At 30.7% G+C, this 16369-nt stretch overlaps 1 protein-coding gene across 1 annotated transcript; it reads right to left on the reverse strand.

The window, feature by feature from the left end:
* Window positions 1-344: 344 nt before the first annotated feature.
* On the reverse strand, window positions 345-15978 carry LOC132923090 (uncharacterized). Its single transcript, XM_060986897.1, has 4 exons — window positions 15411-15978; window positions 14388-15124; window positions 7198-8137; window positions 345-2640 (listed from the first exon to the last, which is right to left on the reverse strand). The coding sequence occupies exons 1-4, from the start codon at window positions 15893-15895 to the stop codon at window positions 2226-2228; spliced, it is 2577 nt and encodes an 858-aa protein (XP_060842880.1). The 5' UTR covers window positions 15896-15978; the 3' UTR covers window positions 345-2225.
* Window positions 15979-16369: the final 391 nt, after the last annotated feature.

The raw sequence follows: 16369 nt of genomic DNA on the forward strand, positions 1-16369 counted from the left end.
GTTGGATCAATTGTGAATTACACATTATTTTAAATAATTTATAATTAGTATTTATTTTATTACATATCTATGTAATCTAGTAGTACCGACTTACAATGTAATTTTTCTTCCATAACAATTATTATAAATTGCTAAGGATAAGAAAATTTCAGTTAATAAATAATTTAATTATTTTCTATTTGCAAGTTCAATACGAACAACAATAAATTTTACATTGATATTTTATTTATAATTTTTAAATTGAAGTTTATAATAATGTATTTTCAATAAAGGCCTTAAAATACTATAATCACCTAAAATAATAATAATAACATAGGTAGTACTAAAAAAAAAATAAATCGATATTCTTAATAATATAAGATAATTATATTATACTAACATGTTTACAATCCAAATCGAATAACACAAAATCAGTAATGACGACATATATTAAACTGCTTTTTCTAATAAGTTTAATGATCTTACAATGTTGAATACACACTGGGCATATAGTTCGTTATCGGTACGAAAAATAAATGTTAACAAAGGAAATATATTTCTTGAAAAATCGACGAACGTCAAAAACTAATTACATTAGGAGTGACTTTCTGAAATAAGAAAATAATTTTATAATAATACCTACCAGTCTGATTTTGTTTGAAAAATTACCAGTCCTACAAAATGCGTATCGGAAAAAATACCGTCGTTTTGAGTTATGGGGCAATTAGCGAATGGAAATCGACTTCCCGTTTCTCTCGTATTTTTTTTCGATCTGAAAAAAAAACTTTAAACAAGTTACGGCTTAAATTTATTTACAGTTTCCGACGTACGTATATTCACTTTATTATAACATTACAATAATAAAATAATAATAATAATACAATGTTTTTGGTCTCTTGTCGGATTATCGATAAGATACACACACACACACACACACGCGCACAGAGTAGCGATCGACATCTGTTAACCATATCGGGTTGTGTTATACGTATACCCTTCGGGTCGACACCTCATATTCCCATGCCACCATCCTATCGTGCTATATAGGTAAAAAGACACGCGTACATATTATAGGAAAGGACCTGCTGCGGAACACGGATCGGACGACGGAGGTTTTGGTGATGGCGGCGTCGGGTGACGGTGGCTACGGTTACGATTTACTTACGGTCCTGGTAGTGGAGGTGAAGGGTTGTTAATGCGCGTTTAGCTGGCGGCAACGACAAATGTTTTATGCGCGTGGACTACGGTTAAATTCAGATTTATTGGCCGCCAGGGCGCAGTTAAAATCGGATATGGTTGGAAATCCATTCGGGCAAATGGTATCGGGACCACGGTGTTCGGTCATGGCAGTGGGGTGGAAGAGGAAGAGCGGATTTTCCGCGATATCGAACGGTATATAATAATGCAGTGCGGGAGGGCGGGCTCGCGGGCTCGGGTAGAAAAATTGTTTAGTTTGTTTTTTTTTCGTTTCGTCCGACACCGAACAAACGATAACAATACAAATATTGTTGTATTATAAATTACAGGTTAATTGAATTAGGAAAGTATTTTTTATTATATTATTATTCCTTCTATCTCTGGCAAACGTTATAATAATATTATATTGAATTATATTTACGCGATTGGACGAAAAACAATCGTAGTATAATGATATTCAGCCGGAGAGATGAGATGCAGGACAATTTATAGATATGAACTTTACGGTTTAGAAGAAACGACGCCGACACCATCGTCTTTTCGTAGGTACCGACCGAGTGGGACGTGACGATAATTTTGTGAAAGCGCCGGCTAAAGCTGAATAATTAACGCATCGGTAAGTTTATACCGTACGGTCTGAAGAGGTGATAACATTATGGCGGTGGAGGCAAAACGTAATTCGTGGATTTAAAACAAAAGAAAACGATTTTGCGCTGGACCGATAAAATAATAATAGTTAGAGCTGTCTATGCACTATAATAAATGTTTAATAAATACAATTAAAATCTTTAAAACTGCATATTGAAATGCAATAAATAAAAAAAAATTACCTATACCTAATTAATTCGAAATAAAATATGCATTAAACTTAAATTCATTGTCATATAATATTAATGAAACTTTCTGTAAAGAAAGGTACAATTAACAATAAACTAATAAAAAAAAATACGCGTTGCTACAAATTCATAATCCTAGTAATAATTAAAAATATAATACATAACGTCAAAACAGACGTATATTATCGACAGAACGCCATATTCGTCTTCACTCTACAGGCGGGAATTCGAAGAGAACTCGTACTGCTCCGCGTAACCGTGGTCGATGATGTGACGGACGGTCCCTGAAAGGATTTCGGTTATCTTCTCGTCAGCCGCGTCGATCCGGGCGACCAGCAGGTCTTCGACGGTCGTCTTGTCGTCGTCGCCATCGATGTCCAACAGTCCACGAGGGTTGTCGTTGATCATGTTCGGCACGGCGAACAACAGGTGTGCGTAACCGTATAGCGCGTGGAACCTGAGCTCGTGGTGCAGCTGCTCCGCGGTGGGCGCCTTAACGTCTGCCGGCAGCACGGCAACCACCGATTCCAAGTAGACGGCCAACAGGTCTTCCCACCGGTTGTCCTGCACGTCTTTGTCCGCGTTTTTGTACAGAAAGTATGACAAGTCCAGTCCGGGCGAACCGTACCTGTTGAATATTTAAAAACCCAAATAGAAATATGAAAATGCATGTAGGTACTTATAGTACTATAGTAAATTACAATAATTATTTACATTATGCAAGGATGACCACCATTAAGGCGGTACACGCACTTATAATCAAGTCGAGGTATAGTGCATGTTTGGTTTGATTTTGTTTTGTTACCCCTCCATAATTCTACCAAAGCCTTGCTTCATGTTTTCAGAGAAAATATTACGGTTTTCCATTAGTTAAAACGCATTAGTTCTATCCGTAAGTCGTGTAGCGTCATCAACGACAAACTTAAGATTTTAATTCCTCCTCACCACTTCTTAGCTACCCTGAATTACTGACTTTTTTCGAGGAGTCGTGCTCGTCATAATATAAACCACGCGTAAAGATACGATAAATAATGTATACACCTCAAGTCAAAAAATGTTTCACAGATATAAAGTGTCTAGTAAAATAAAATATTATCAAGCATCTTAATCTTTTCAGAATACTATTAAAGCAAATTATTGGTATAAGTCAACTTGAAATACTAATCCAAGCCCAAAAGAAAAAACAAAGGTTTTTCTACATCACGTTACGTCCAAAGAAGATATATTGTTTAGTTATGATATTAATTAAAAATTTAACGTTTCATTTTTATATTTGAATTGTTAAAAGCATAATATTCAGGTACAACATGTATAGCATATTATTATAGTACATTATGTGTATTTTGTAATGTTATATTTAGTAAAACTTATATTTTATATACGAAAAATAATAATATAATTAATGGCGAAAAGTCACTACGGTAAATATATTTTTTTAATTAAAACAAAATAACTAAAATCATTAGAGCAAAAAATTGTTATATTTTGTTAAATATTCAATCACGAAAAATTTTAGCGCCGAAAAAAATATTGTGTATAATACTATAATAATATGCATTTACAATATTTTTAAATAATTGCGAACTAACTTATGAGGAACCCTGCTTTAAACTTTTATTTTTATATGATTTAATCTTAAAAAAAAAACAAATTAAAAATTAAGCCATTTGGTTTTTTTTAATTATATCGAACCGGAAATAATTTTACATACTTCACTTTAACATTTAAGATCAGTTTATATAAAATCACGTTTTCTCGAAATTCAAATAATTATTTTGTTTAGACATTTTATTTCGATTAACTTTATTGTATATGATTATGATATTAATAGTACTACTTTTATATAATAATATTTGTCATTTAGAAACAAATAAAATAGTAATTTAAAATTCCCCACAAAATCGTAATTTTTAATGTATCTATCTGACCGTCATAAACATCAGCATCAATTGATGGTTATCATAATACGCACATAAAAAAACAATATAGTAACCCTTTTTTATTATTTTCATCATCAAATAAAAAAGTCATAATAATGGTCATTATTGTAGTAATTGTTTGAGTTTATGTTCTAAATGTACTACTTTAGTTTAGTACTTAAAACTAAAATTATAGTAAATAATATTTTAAATTAAGCTGATTTTTTCAATTAATTAATTATTAACGATACAAATATCGTATACTTACTTACAAATTAAATTAATATTGCATTATTCATTTAGATAAACTATTTATTGGTAGGTATACAATATTGAAGATTTCTACATTGTGATGATATATTATATAGGTAGTTAAATAATAAGCACACAAAAATTACCTATTTTAACTACAACAAAGATAATAATATAACTCAAATTTAATTTGCATAATGAAAATAAAAAACTTTATTTACTATGATTACTTTGTGTTACAGTATTTAAAATTGTACAACGAAAAGGAATTTGAGAAAATTTATGTGATATTGTTCGTTGTTATTATTCAAGATACAGGTAGTTAATATAAATTTTTATATGCATTCAACCTACAAATGTTCAATGCTAGCATATATGTGATAAGAATAATGTTGATTTTAGTTTCATAAGTTATATGAGAATAAAATCAATTATTAGCCATACTGTCAACGAGCAATGGTATTTGCAAATGTTATTTGATGTATTATATTATTAAAGTCTGTGCATAATGTTAAAATTATACGAATGCAAGTACAGTTACTAAAATTTAACTCAAAAAACCAGTATCATTGGTATTACTTTTTTTACATTTTAGTAAATTTGAATATCTATAATATTTTGACAATAAAAGTTATATCCAAAGGAATGTCACCACCTATATCTAAGAAGGAAAGCGTGTTTTTTTTATCAGTATAAAGGGATAGTATTATAATAATATCTTTAACCTCTACGGAGTAGGACTATAATTCACAACATTGTAAAAAAAAAATCAAACTGTACTCGGGGTGTGAATATCTTTGTACGATATATTATTATTGTTATTATTATTATGTTCTTGTATATTTTTTGGCACAGTCCCGCGCCAATTCGCACTGTAAAAATTGATTTATTGAATGAACGTTGTACACAATTTAACGCCTTGGTCGTCTTATCTTTTCTTCGCATTCGAAGGGTGTTTCGGGTTACACCCGTAACACATGTTTGTATATAGGTACATATTGCAGTATAATGGTCTATCAAAAATATTCGGGGAACGGTGAGCAAATTCAAGGGCGGAGCGGATTAATGTATTGTCGTGATCGTTTATGTACATTTTTTTTTTTTTTTTTTGTTGAATGATAAACTCAATGTTATTATCGATTGTATAAAGGTGAACCGATCTTGGGAATTATACAGTACAGATTTCACAGGGGCGGGTCTTTTGATTTTTATATTGTGAATTTGTTTGGGTAAACATTATTTGTCATCAAAAAAATATTAATACAATCAAATGATCCATCGTTTTTTAAATATAAATAGTTAGGTTTTCATTGCTATAAATGTAAAATATGTAGTTATATCTATTTTGTACAACTTAAATGTTGGTATTTTTTTTAATCTTAGTTAATAAAACCAATACACAGTTGATGCTAAATGCAATGGGTTTTAAGATGTAAGTCTAAATAATATTATATTTATCTTAATTCAGGTTCATAAATACAGTTGTTATGATAAAACTATCTGAATTCATTTTGACATTACGCATTCCTAAAAATGTTTAGACAAAAATTTCAAATGACCAATTTGATAACATCACAATAGTATTATCAATGTAATATAATATTTAAACTAAATTTGAATAGCTGAATAAAAAAATGACATAATAACTATTCACAGTGTATGTAAAATGTATATTATATGAATAGGTACTTAATAATATATTTATTATGTTTAATTAATTTATCATTATCGCTCTTTAAACGTATAGCATTTATTATTATTAACCAGCAATAATCAATAATATTTAAATGTATAAAGACCAATTTCATTATTTAATCATAACAATTAAATTGTATTGTGTAGTGTAATGTAATTTCAAATATCACTACACTGAATTGTATTATATTTTAGTTGATGGTTATTTTATTATTGTGCGTATATACTGTATTATTATTATTATGTAAATTAATAATATAATTCGTTTATAAAACATGATTGACGTGTGTACGTAATTGTTTTAACATTAAGTTCAATGTTTTGTTAAAAACGTGTAATTAAAAAAAAAAAGAGGTAACCATCTAATTTCAGGGAGATGAAAATCGGACTCTGTTGTATTTGAATTAAATAAGCTTTTTAGGGTTTTCCATTGTGTGACGAAACAAAATAACCGAGTTGATTAAGTTATATGAAATACGATTTGCATCAGCTTAAAATGTACTTTTTTATCCTTTTTCTTTTTGATATGCCTCTATGTAAATCTCTATAGGCTTATCCGTTGAAAAAAGTCTCCGTTTCTATCGCAATTTCTTCCCGCCCGCTACAGTGTCATATGATACCGTGACGTGATACACGTATATTATATTAGGTACCATAAATATATATAAGTTTTAGTAATAATATTAAATACTTAAACCAAGTAGATTACACAGTGGTATACGCACGCGAGAGTAATCAAGTGCGATTTTGAATGACTTAAAGCACGTCCTATCGGTCAGCGCTGTATAATAATTCAAAAACTATTTATTTTATCCACTATAATATGCGTACGTTTTAGAGCGTATAGAATATGGAATCTATAGACGCCTAAATATTTTTAGAGAATTTTAATTTCGAATTGGTGATTATTAAAGTGTATAACATATCCCGTCAACGACCGTGATGAAAACAATTTTGTCTTACAAAGACCTACAATTATAGTTTGTTATCACACAACAATTATAATAATATGATTTAATGTTTACTGTACAAAATAAAACGCAATTTCGTTCACAGTCTAAAGACGCACAAAACAATAATAACAAATTGTAAAAAAATGTTTCGTCTCGTTTGACCAAAACGTATGCGAAACCCGTTACTTAAGGACGAAAATTTCACACGGTCGCTTATACGTGCCATAAAACCACAACAATAATAGGCGGAAACACCCCGTTACGGTTAGGTAGGTAAAATCGATCAAGCCACGCGTGAAATGCGGTTTTTCGATGTAACGCTGCAAAAGTCCCCTTTAAAAATATAGTGAATCTCAATACAGTTACCTGACGGCTGTGAACTCGGTGATCATGGCGTCCCGCGGCTGTCCGGCCTCGTCGTACTCGAACAGTATGTTGGGCTTGCAGTAGTCACCGTGACATATGACCGCGAACGGTTCCTTGGGCGTCATCGCCAGTTTAAGGTTGCGGTCCGCCTCCCGGATCATGGTGAGGAATCCCTTGAGCTTGCCGTCCCGGTACTTTTCCTGGTCCATCAGCGGCCGGGCACCGCGCATGCTCAGCGACTTGAGCCCGTTGCCCTTGACCAGCCAACCGTCCTCGTCCCACTGGATCTCGCGCAGGTTGCCCACCAGCTTGCGAAAGGCCACGGGGTTCTTCTGCTTGGCGGTGAACGACATGCCGTGAAACCGGCCGAGCGCGGCGATGGCCACGGCCAGGTGGTTGTAGTCCATGTGCGCGCTCGCGGCGCCGCCACCGTGTTCCGGGGCGCGGGCGAGCGTATAGCCCTGGCCGCGCGGGTCCACCAGCACGACGACGTCCTCTGGCCACCGGGCGCCGCACTCGTTGCGGCCGTACACGAACACGGGCAGCGCGGGACCGCGGGCCCCCTCCGGCAGGTGTTCGGACAGGAACGGCAACACGTTCTGGTACGCGTGTATCTCGTTGTGGAACTGCCGGTCCGACTTGAGCACGGTGCGCAGCAGTTCCACGGGCGGCTTCAGTTTGACGGTCAGCCGGACGTCCACGGGGCCGCGCGACCCGCCGGCCGCCACGGTCAGCCGACCGGACGCCACCACCGACGACAGCCGCTGCGTCTGCTTGGGCCGGGACGCGTGCCGGGGATCCCTGTCCGGGTCGAACGTGGCCGGCCGGTCGGCGGTGGCGCCGTACGCCCCGTCGGCCGTCAGCACGTCCGACAGCCACTGCTTGAGCGAGTCGCGACTCGTGTTCATCGCGCGTTCAATTCCGTCGTAAATGCGTCGCGCTCGTCAGACGTCGTCGAGCGATGTCCGTCGAATGCGTGACACGGCCCCACTCGACCGCAATAACGAGAGCGCAGTGTCGACGTATTTATTTTATAATTTTATATTATCGTTTTTCTCGCGCCGCTCGTTCGTGCCCGCGCACAGATAGCGTCGAATGTTTACCACTCGTGATGCGATTACGGTGTCACTGCCGCCGCTCTCTTACAGCGTGTCGCCTATGACTGTACTGTCGTTCCGCACGCCACTCGCTGCTACTACGACGGTCGCACACGGTTATCGTAATTTTATAGATACGCGCGGCAATCATGTCGACTTCGACGTATACAATGTGCTTCACTGGCCACTAAACGTGTCCGTGTTAGAAATCGGCCACGAAACCAACGCGAATTCGTGTGGCCGCCGTTTTGATCAGATCTCGAATATCCGTTTCCCGTCGGGTCGTCGTATTCGCCGTCCCGTGCACAAAATAAAAATAATACAAAATTGCATTCCACCGGCATCGCTCTGTATTCCAGACATTCCGCAAAGTTGGGAAACCATAATTTTTCATAATAGCCGGCTAAAAAGACGACGGGACAAATGGCATTTTTTTTGTCGTTATAAAGATTATAAAATTGTTTTCACGAACTTCACAATCAGACGTATAACAATAACAATTTTATTTGTTTGTTTATAATTTTTTTTTTTATACATAATTATTACTTACACTCGACCGTTTTAAAATTAGAACGTATATCGATTGAAAAATACCTAAGTGAAGTGTTTAAAACATGATAAGAGTAATATTATTATTTTATTAAATTATCGACTAGGAGCCATTAATTTTATAATTACATTTTAATTTATATGATACACATAATATATTATTATGAATCTAATAGTATTTTGTCATCATTTCTTATACGTCATAGATAATGGGCAAATTTAATGATATTTATCACTAAGAAAACTATGTATTTTACTATTTTGTGGTTCGTAATAAAAAAAAAATTATATTTCACGTAATAATATTATACAATACTGTAAAAACCGAGTATTTTACATAATGGTAAAATTACCTCAAACATTATTATTTATTACATATATTGCATTATAATTTATAACTACACTAAGTAGTCTTAAAATGTCTAGGTTTAAATTTTTTAATTGCACGTTTTAATATTTTGCGATATTATTACAAGGAATAATGTACTGAATAAAGTTTACTACAAGTTGTAGTAACTATATACATCATAAATTTAATTAATACATAGATTTAGTATTTTAATTTTATTTTTTGATTCAGGTAAAATGTTTTATTAATTAATAGAACTTTTAGTTTACACGAAAGAAGAATTTAAGCTACTTTTAAATAACTGTAATTAATACTTAGTTTAAATTGAAAAATTATATTACAATATAGGTATTCATATAACCATGGAAAATATAATAAGTACAAGATAATAAAAAAAACGCTATTTTAACTATCGATATTTACTCATTATTCAAGGCCTTCCTTAGTTTCAAGCTTTTGATAAATTTTAAAATCATAAATATGTTAAATAATAAGCATATAATAGGTATTGTTTTTTGAGTACCTAAATACAATATAGTTACTTTTGTTCAAATAATGATTTACTTAACTTATGTATACAAATGTACATTTTAAATTTTTCATTAAACATTACATATATCCATATATCACACATAATTTATGGCTAGTATGAAAGTTTATAGAATTACTATAAGTAATAAATAATAATTGGTAGCTTTTTATAGATACATGTTTCATCATCGATCATTGAGATTTGAAGAGTTTTACAGTTGTAATGAAAATTGAAAATTATTAATTGCACGAATGTATTTAAACCTGAATTTTTTTTTATTTCATTATACAATTGAAATACCTATATACTTTTTTTCTAAAAACTAAAATATTAAAAAAATATTATTTTTTTTTCAATGCACAAAATATTCTCAATGAATAATACAAAACTCAAATTTATTTAAATTTTAATATTAATCTACAATTATTGTACTTAAGTCAAAATATAAAAGTTAACCATTAATACTGATATAAAATAAAATCAGCAGTTATAACAAATTATTATTGTTAATATTTTTGATAGCCGTTGAGAAATTTTGAAGTTACCCAAATTAAATTGTATAGTATTTATAATATATATATTACAAGAAAATAGTAGAACATAAAATAATATTTATTTTTTAAATTTATTTATTTTATTTTAAAATTTATGGGATGTAACTAATTTTTATTTTTATTATCAAAATAAAATAATTTAATGGTTAACTATTACAACAAAATTACTTTTAATTTTTAAATTTTTTAATTATTAACAAAACACTTAAAGATAAGATATAAACTTACTTAATTCAATACATTTTTAGAAATAAAACTAAATAAAAACAGAATTCTAATTATAAGAATTTACAAATATTATTAAAATTAATAATTCATTATATTCTATGAAATTTAATGAATATTTATCTTTATTCTGATTTTAGAAACGCGTTGTACGAGTATATAATATACCAAGTGATATATAAGTTAGGAAACTCTTAGTTACTGCAGTATGTATATTTCAATACCTACATGGAGTAAAGGAAAATAACACTGCTGTATATTTATAATGTAAAATGTTTATCTGTACCAATTAGTCTAATGACTTTTCCAAACTTAGTAAACATTCTGTACATGCTACAATCAATGGAAAATGGTCATAATATATTCTATAAATTAATAAATAAAAACACTTTCAAAAAATAATTTACAGTAGGATAAATGTACGTATGAGTGTAATAAGAAAATCAAACTATAATGTGACTATGTATCGTTTAACATTTTAACCAGATTACAAACATCACATTAAACAACATTCGCATATCACATGATGACGGAATGCTGAATCAAGAAGTTAGTACGTGTTCTGTCTACTATTGCCGAATAACGTGCTCGTAATATCCTATAAATAACGCGTGTAAACAATGGTATAAATTATATACCTATAAAAAAATTAGTTGTAATAACGTTTTGTAGATTCACACTAGGTAGAATATAAATATCTAATAATAGTACTATTGGTATTTGATTACGTGTGAAGTATTAAAAAATGTAATTATTATACTGTCGTTTAACACCGTTGTTGATTATTTATAAACTATTAAAAGTAAAAAATATTTTAATCATATTATTAATACATATAAATACAATAAAAAAACAAAACATTTAAATTTATAATTTCTTTGATCTAAGTTCTTAATAAATATACAAAATATTGAAAATGTAGTTCTCACATTTTAATGTTTTTGACACTTGGTATACAAATATAATACTCATTTTTAATCAATAACACAGGTAAAAACTTTATAGAACTTTTAAAATGAACATCGACATCGCATAATAATATTATAGTGATCACTGATCACTATACCAATCAATCGAACCGTTAATCACGTTACACATTCACGTATTTCATGTCAACGATGTGTTGGACTAGGTTAGCCACTTGATCTGTTGCATTGTCACCACCCAGCTGTAGGTAATAACCACTCAATAATGTTTTCTTTATTCATTTCCTCATTATAATTCAAATCCATTTCCATCTGATGAGTTAAGAAAAATGATACGTTTAAAAACCAACGAAAGACATAAATAACTAACTCGGAGTCTATTTCAGTCCTGTTTGACACACAGGCCTTGGAAGGTACAGACTTCATCGAAGTCGAGCAGTAATCAAGTAAGTCGTCCTAACGACTTTCACGCATATTTTTCGTAGTGTTCAAATACAAGAAAAGCGATATCTAACGCCGGCAACCCGTAACGAGGAGTACCAAGTAAAAAAGCAACACGTCCACAGGAAGACACGAATCGTCGTAGTTGAAACAACACGTTGTTCCGATTAAAGTCATGAAATGAAATGAAATATATATATTATATTCACTACGAAATAAAATCATATTATTTTTGGATATATTTAAAACTTACCTAATGGTACTGATTAGATGTGTTATAATTGTTTCATACATTGTAATTATGGTATATAATTTATTGAAAGTCGACTTTGAACTTAACTTTCAGCTTCTTATTTCGTAGTTTTAACTTTATCAAAACATGATATTTTAATTCTTCAAATGTAGTAACGGTACCAAATGTAACTATAAACACACATTGATACTGGCCAATTTTATTCTTGTTTAGTTCAAATATGACATATTTAGGTTTTTTCCGAATTGCTAACAATATTTTTTCTTGTAATAAAAACTCCATTATTAATACCTATTCAACTTTCTTCATTTTTGAACAGTAAAGTAGGTACTAAATCATTTGAGTTATGATATAGAGTAGTAAAGTATATTATTATCTTAACAATTCGTTTATAATTATTGTGCACACTGCGATGAATATTAATTTAATTATTTGGTGTAAGTGTTGAATTAATAATGTTTTATTATTAACCAAATGTGATGACTTATATATATACATTTTAATCAATATTCAGTTATATTAAATAAAAGTATTTCCTTTAAAGTCGTATGATTATTTAAATAATAAATGGAGAATTACTGATTTTTATAAAAGCATTATGATAACATCACAAAATATGGTTGTCTCAAATCTGTATATCGATCATTATTTGTACACTGCGTCTGTTCATGTTTAATACATCAATAATATATTATAATACTTTCAAAAATACTTATTTATTTTTCACACTTTCAGAATTGAAAATTATTAATTAAATTTCATTATTTTTTGTATATATATTTATTATTATAAACGATTTTAAACACTATATTGCTCTATTGTCTCCTAATTAATTGGGTCACAACCATGAGACGAGGCGTTACGCTGTTTATACCTTTAAAATAACATTTTTAAGAGACACTAGGAAGAATAAGTACAAACAATTAAGAACAAAAGACACTGTTCTATTATTTCCAATGTCAGATTAGAATAATCAATGCGAAGAGCTTGATTATGAATATGTAATCGTATAATCCTTATAACTTGATTAAAACGTAATCATTTTTATTTTATTGATTGGAGTTTAATTAGATTGTTTTAATAATTACATGGGTATACCGATTAATAGGTATGTATGTTTAGGTTTATGACTAATAATATTGAAATTGAAATTTGCTAGGTACCTAGTCAACATTATTTGTGATTTTCTTCTTTAATAATTGTAAATGTATTATTTTTATAACTATGCCAAAACTTATTTGAAAATTTTAAATACTGAAGCAACTTTGTAAAGTTAAATTATATTTGTTAATAATTAAGTAAGCAACTATAATATTGTTCATATAAATTTCGTTTACATTAACAAAAATATATGATAATATACATAATTTTTGTAACTTGCTATAATACGGTATGTACTTGAGTAGATATTTAGATACTCTTTAAATTATTCTTAATACTATATAAACTCTACGAATAATATCTTATTATCTTTTGATCCAAAAAAACTTTGCAAAACTATAACAATACATAGTCACTAACTCTGTTTATCATTCGATTATAATTGTAGTTAATTATTATAAAGAAAATATCATAAATATATCTTTCTTATAAACGAGTCCTAATTAATATCAGTTATATCAATAACTTCTTTGTATTTTAATATTATCTTGTGTTGTATTTTGCAAAATTGTATAAGCGCTTACTCAATTGTTATAGTATTGAGTACTAATAATATAATTTAAGACATAAACAATAAAATTAGACTTAATATAATTCTATAGTAAGCAATATTATTATGCTTACTTAATGTTTACATCAATGTTATTTATACAACATGTAAAATTTAAAATCTGTATTTAAATAAAATATAACTAATAAATAATACAGTTATAATTTCAAATATGAACTCGTTCACAGTACATAAAGCGTTTAATGTATGATATGTAAAAATTAAATTTATTAAATTAAGATGAAATAATTATTTTTACATCGTACATGAAATAGTTAAATATTTGTATGGTTAAGTTTAGAAATCTTACAAATATTGAACAGTTTTTTTTTTTTCGAAGCAATACAATAATGGTTTAAATTCTATAGAGTTAAGTTTTGTGTACATATAAATATATAATACAACACAAATATTAATAATATTATTAAACATTTTTAAAAAATAAAAATAAATACTTATAGAACTTACATAATACTATTCAAACCAAAATAACCATATCATTTATCCATGATGATTAGTACCAATCAATTTTTAATAAACCAATAACCACGTCACACATTCGTGTATCCCATATCGACAATGTGTTGAACTAGATCAGCCACCATATCCGTTCCTTTGTCTCCCCCCTTTTGTAATAACAACTTAATATTTTTTTCTTCATCCAATTCCAAATCTGTAGGATTAGGATCAATCTGGCAGGGTAGGAAAAATGACGCATGTGCAAAGCCAAAAATAGCGCTCGCGGCCATTTCAGAGTCCAGTTGAGCCCTGTTCGGCACGCAAACGACAGAAGGTACGGATTTCGCCAAAGTGGCACAGTATTCGTTCAATAAGTCGTCCCAGTGATTTTCACGCATATTTTTCGTAGTGTTCATGTACAAGAAAAACGAAATATCTAACGCCGGTGACCCGTAACGAGGAGTACCAAAATCGAACAGTAGCACGTCGACTGGAAGACCAGAATCGTCGTACTGAAATAACACATTGTTCCTGTTGAAGTCCCCGTGGCACACGACAGAGAACGGTTCTCGATGATGCAGCGCACGCCTCAGTGTGTTATTTCCATCATCGATAAGCTCGTTAAATCGTCGCAAGTGCTTGTTGTCCCGGTAAAGGTCACCGCTACGTTCAAGCAGGCGGTCGACTCCTCGTTTGCATAATTTCTTTAATGCATTGTTCGTTAGTAACCATTGTCCGTTCACGTCAAACTGAGTATCCCGAAGATACATGATGATTTTTTGTAATCTGTGTGGATCTTTATATTTCGCTGTGTATGACAACCCGTGAAACCTATATATACCAATAAAACAAATCCATTATATTTTATCTGACATGACATTAAATCATATTAATTTTAGTTCTGTTTCAAAATAGTATCATTTCTTTATTTATAAGAAGAAGTTTGTAGTCAGACCTATAAAAATGATTAAAAAAAATATTAATTTGTTAGTTTAATTTAAAATTTAAAATTTACAAATTATATATTATATAGTATAATGAGAATATTTTCAAAGTTCAATACATTTAAATTTTATTTAATTTGTTTTTATAATAAAATATTATTGTGTTTACTCACTTTGCTAACGCTCGTAATGCAGATACAACATGATCATAGTCAATAAACAGCCGTTCTTCGCTCAATTGGAATCCCAGAGGTTTAACATTTTCTAACACTATTAAATCTCTTTCAAAGTATTCGCCACATTTATTACGACCGTAAAAAAATCGAGCTAATGATGGCCTGCAGTCTTCGGCTTCATTTAATGATCGGTGGCATTCAAATAAAAATGGTATAATTTTTTCATACATGGTAATTTCGTTATGGAATTGAAAGTCGATTTTAAACCTAACTCTTAGCTCCTCATCTCGAAGTTTTAATTTAATTACAACCTGATATTGTGATTTGTCAGAAGTTGTCACTGTACCAAATACCACAGTGGACATGTACTGATCCTCTCCAACGTATTCCTTGTTCAATTCAAACGAAACATATTTGAGGTTTTTTCCAAACGCACCATTACTAACTATTTCAGGCAGCTCTTCTTGTAATAAAGCATCCATTTTTACAATTATTATTTTATTCACAATACGTACAACTATCGTAATTATTATACACTTACTGACTAATTAGTATTTAGTTTTCAATAATAACGATGATTGATTACATAATGATTTTTATACCTATATTATCTTCACACTTCACTTACAATTCCTATTTACATAGTAATAAATATTAGTGGGATATAAAATTAACCAATTACATCTGTTTGAGATAAAAAAATATATAAGTATAATACATATTATTCAAAAGCCATAAGAATATTAGTTATATGATAAAGTGGAACCATTATAACTGATTTCATAATAAAAATAACAACGGGGTTTATGATCAATTATAAATATATAAATCTAAAATATTATTTAGAATAAAATCATTTTCATACAAATGTGGTCTTAAGATACCGATACACCAACATTTGTTTTCTCTATCTACCTCCCACATAACATAGGAATAAAGTTATTCCGTATTTCTAC

This window comes from Rhopalosiphum padi, chromosome 2 (assembly GCF_020882245.1).
Source record: "Rhopalosiphum padi isolate XX-2018 chromosome 2, ASM2088224v1, whole genome shotgun sequence".
Taxonomy (NCBI): Eukaryota; Metazoa; Arthropoda; class Insecta; order Hemiptera; family Aphididae; genus Rhopalosiphum; species Rhopalosiphum padi.

Coding starts and splice junctions, on each gene's coding strand:
- LOC132923090 (XM_060986897.1), bottom strand. CDS start 15,895: ATGGATGCTTTATTACAAGAAGAGCTGCCTGAAATAGTTAGTAATGGT. Junction 15,125..15,410: donor GCATTACGAGCGTTAGCAAA/GTGAGTAAACAC, acceptor TGGTATATATAG/GTTTCACGGGTTGTCATACA. Junction 8,138..14,387: donor TATGGGATACACGAATGTGT/GACGTGGTTATT, acceptor ACGTCTGACGAG/CGCGACGCATTTACGACGGA.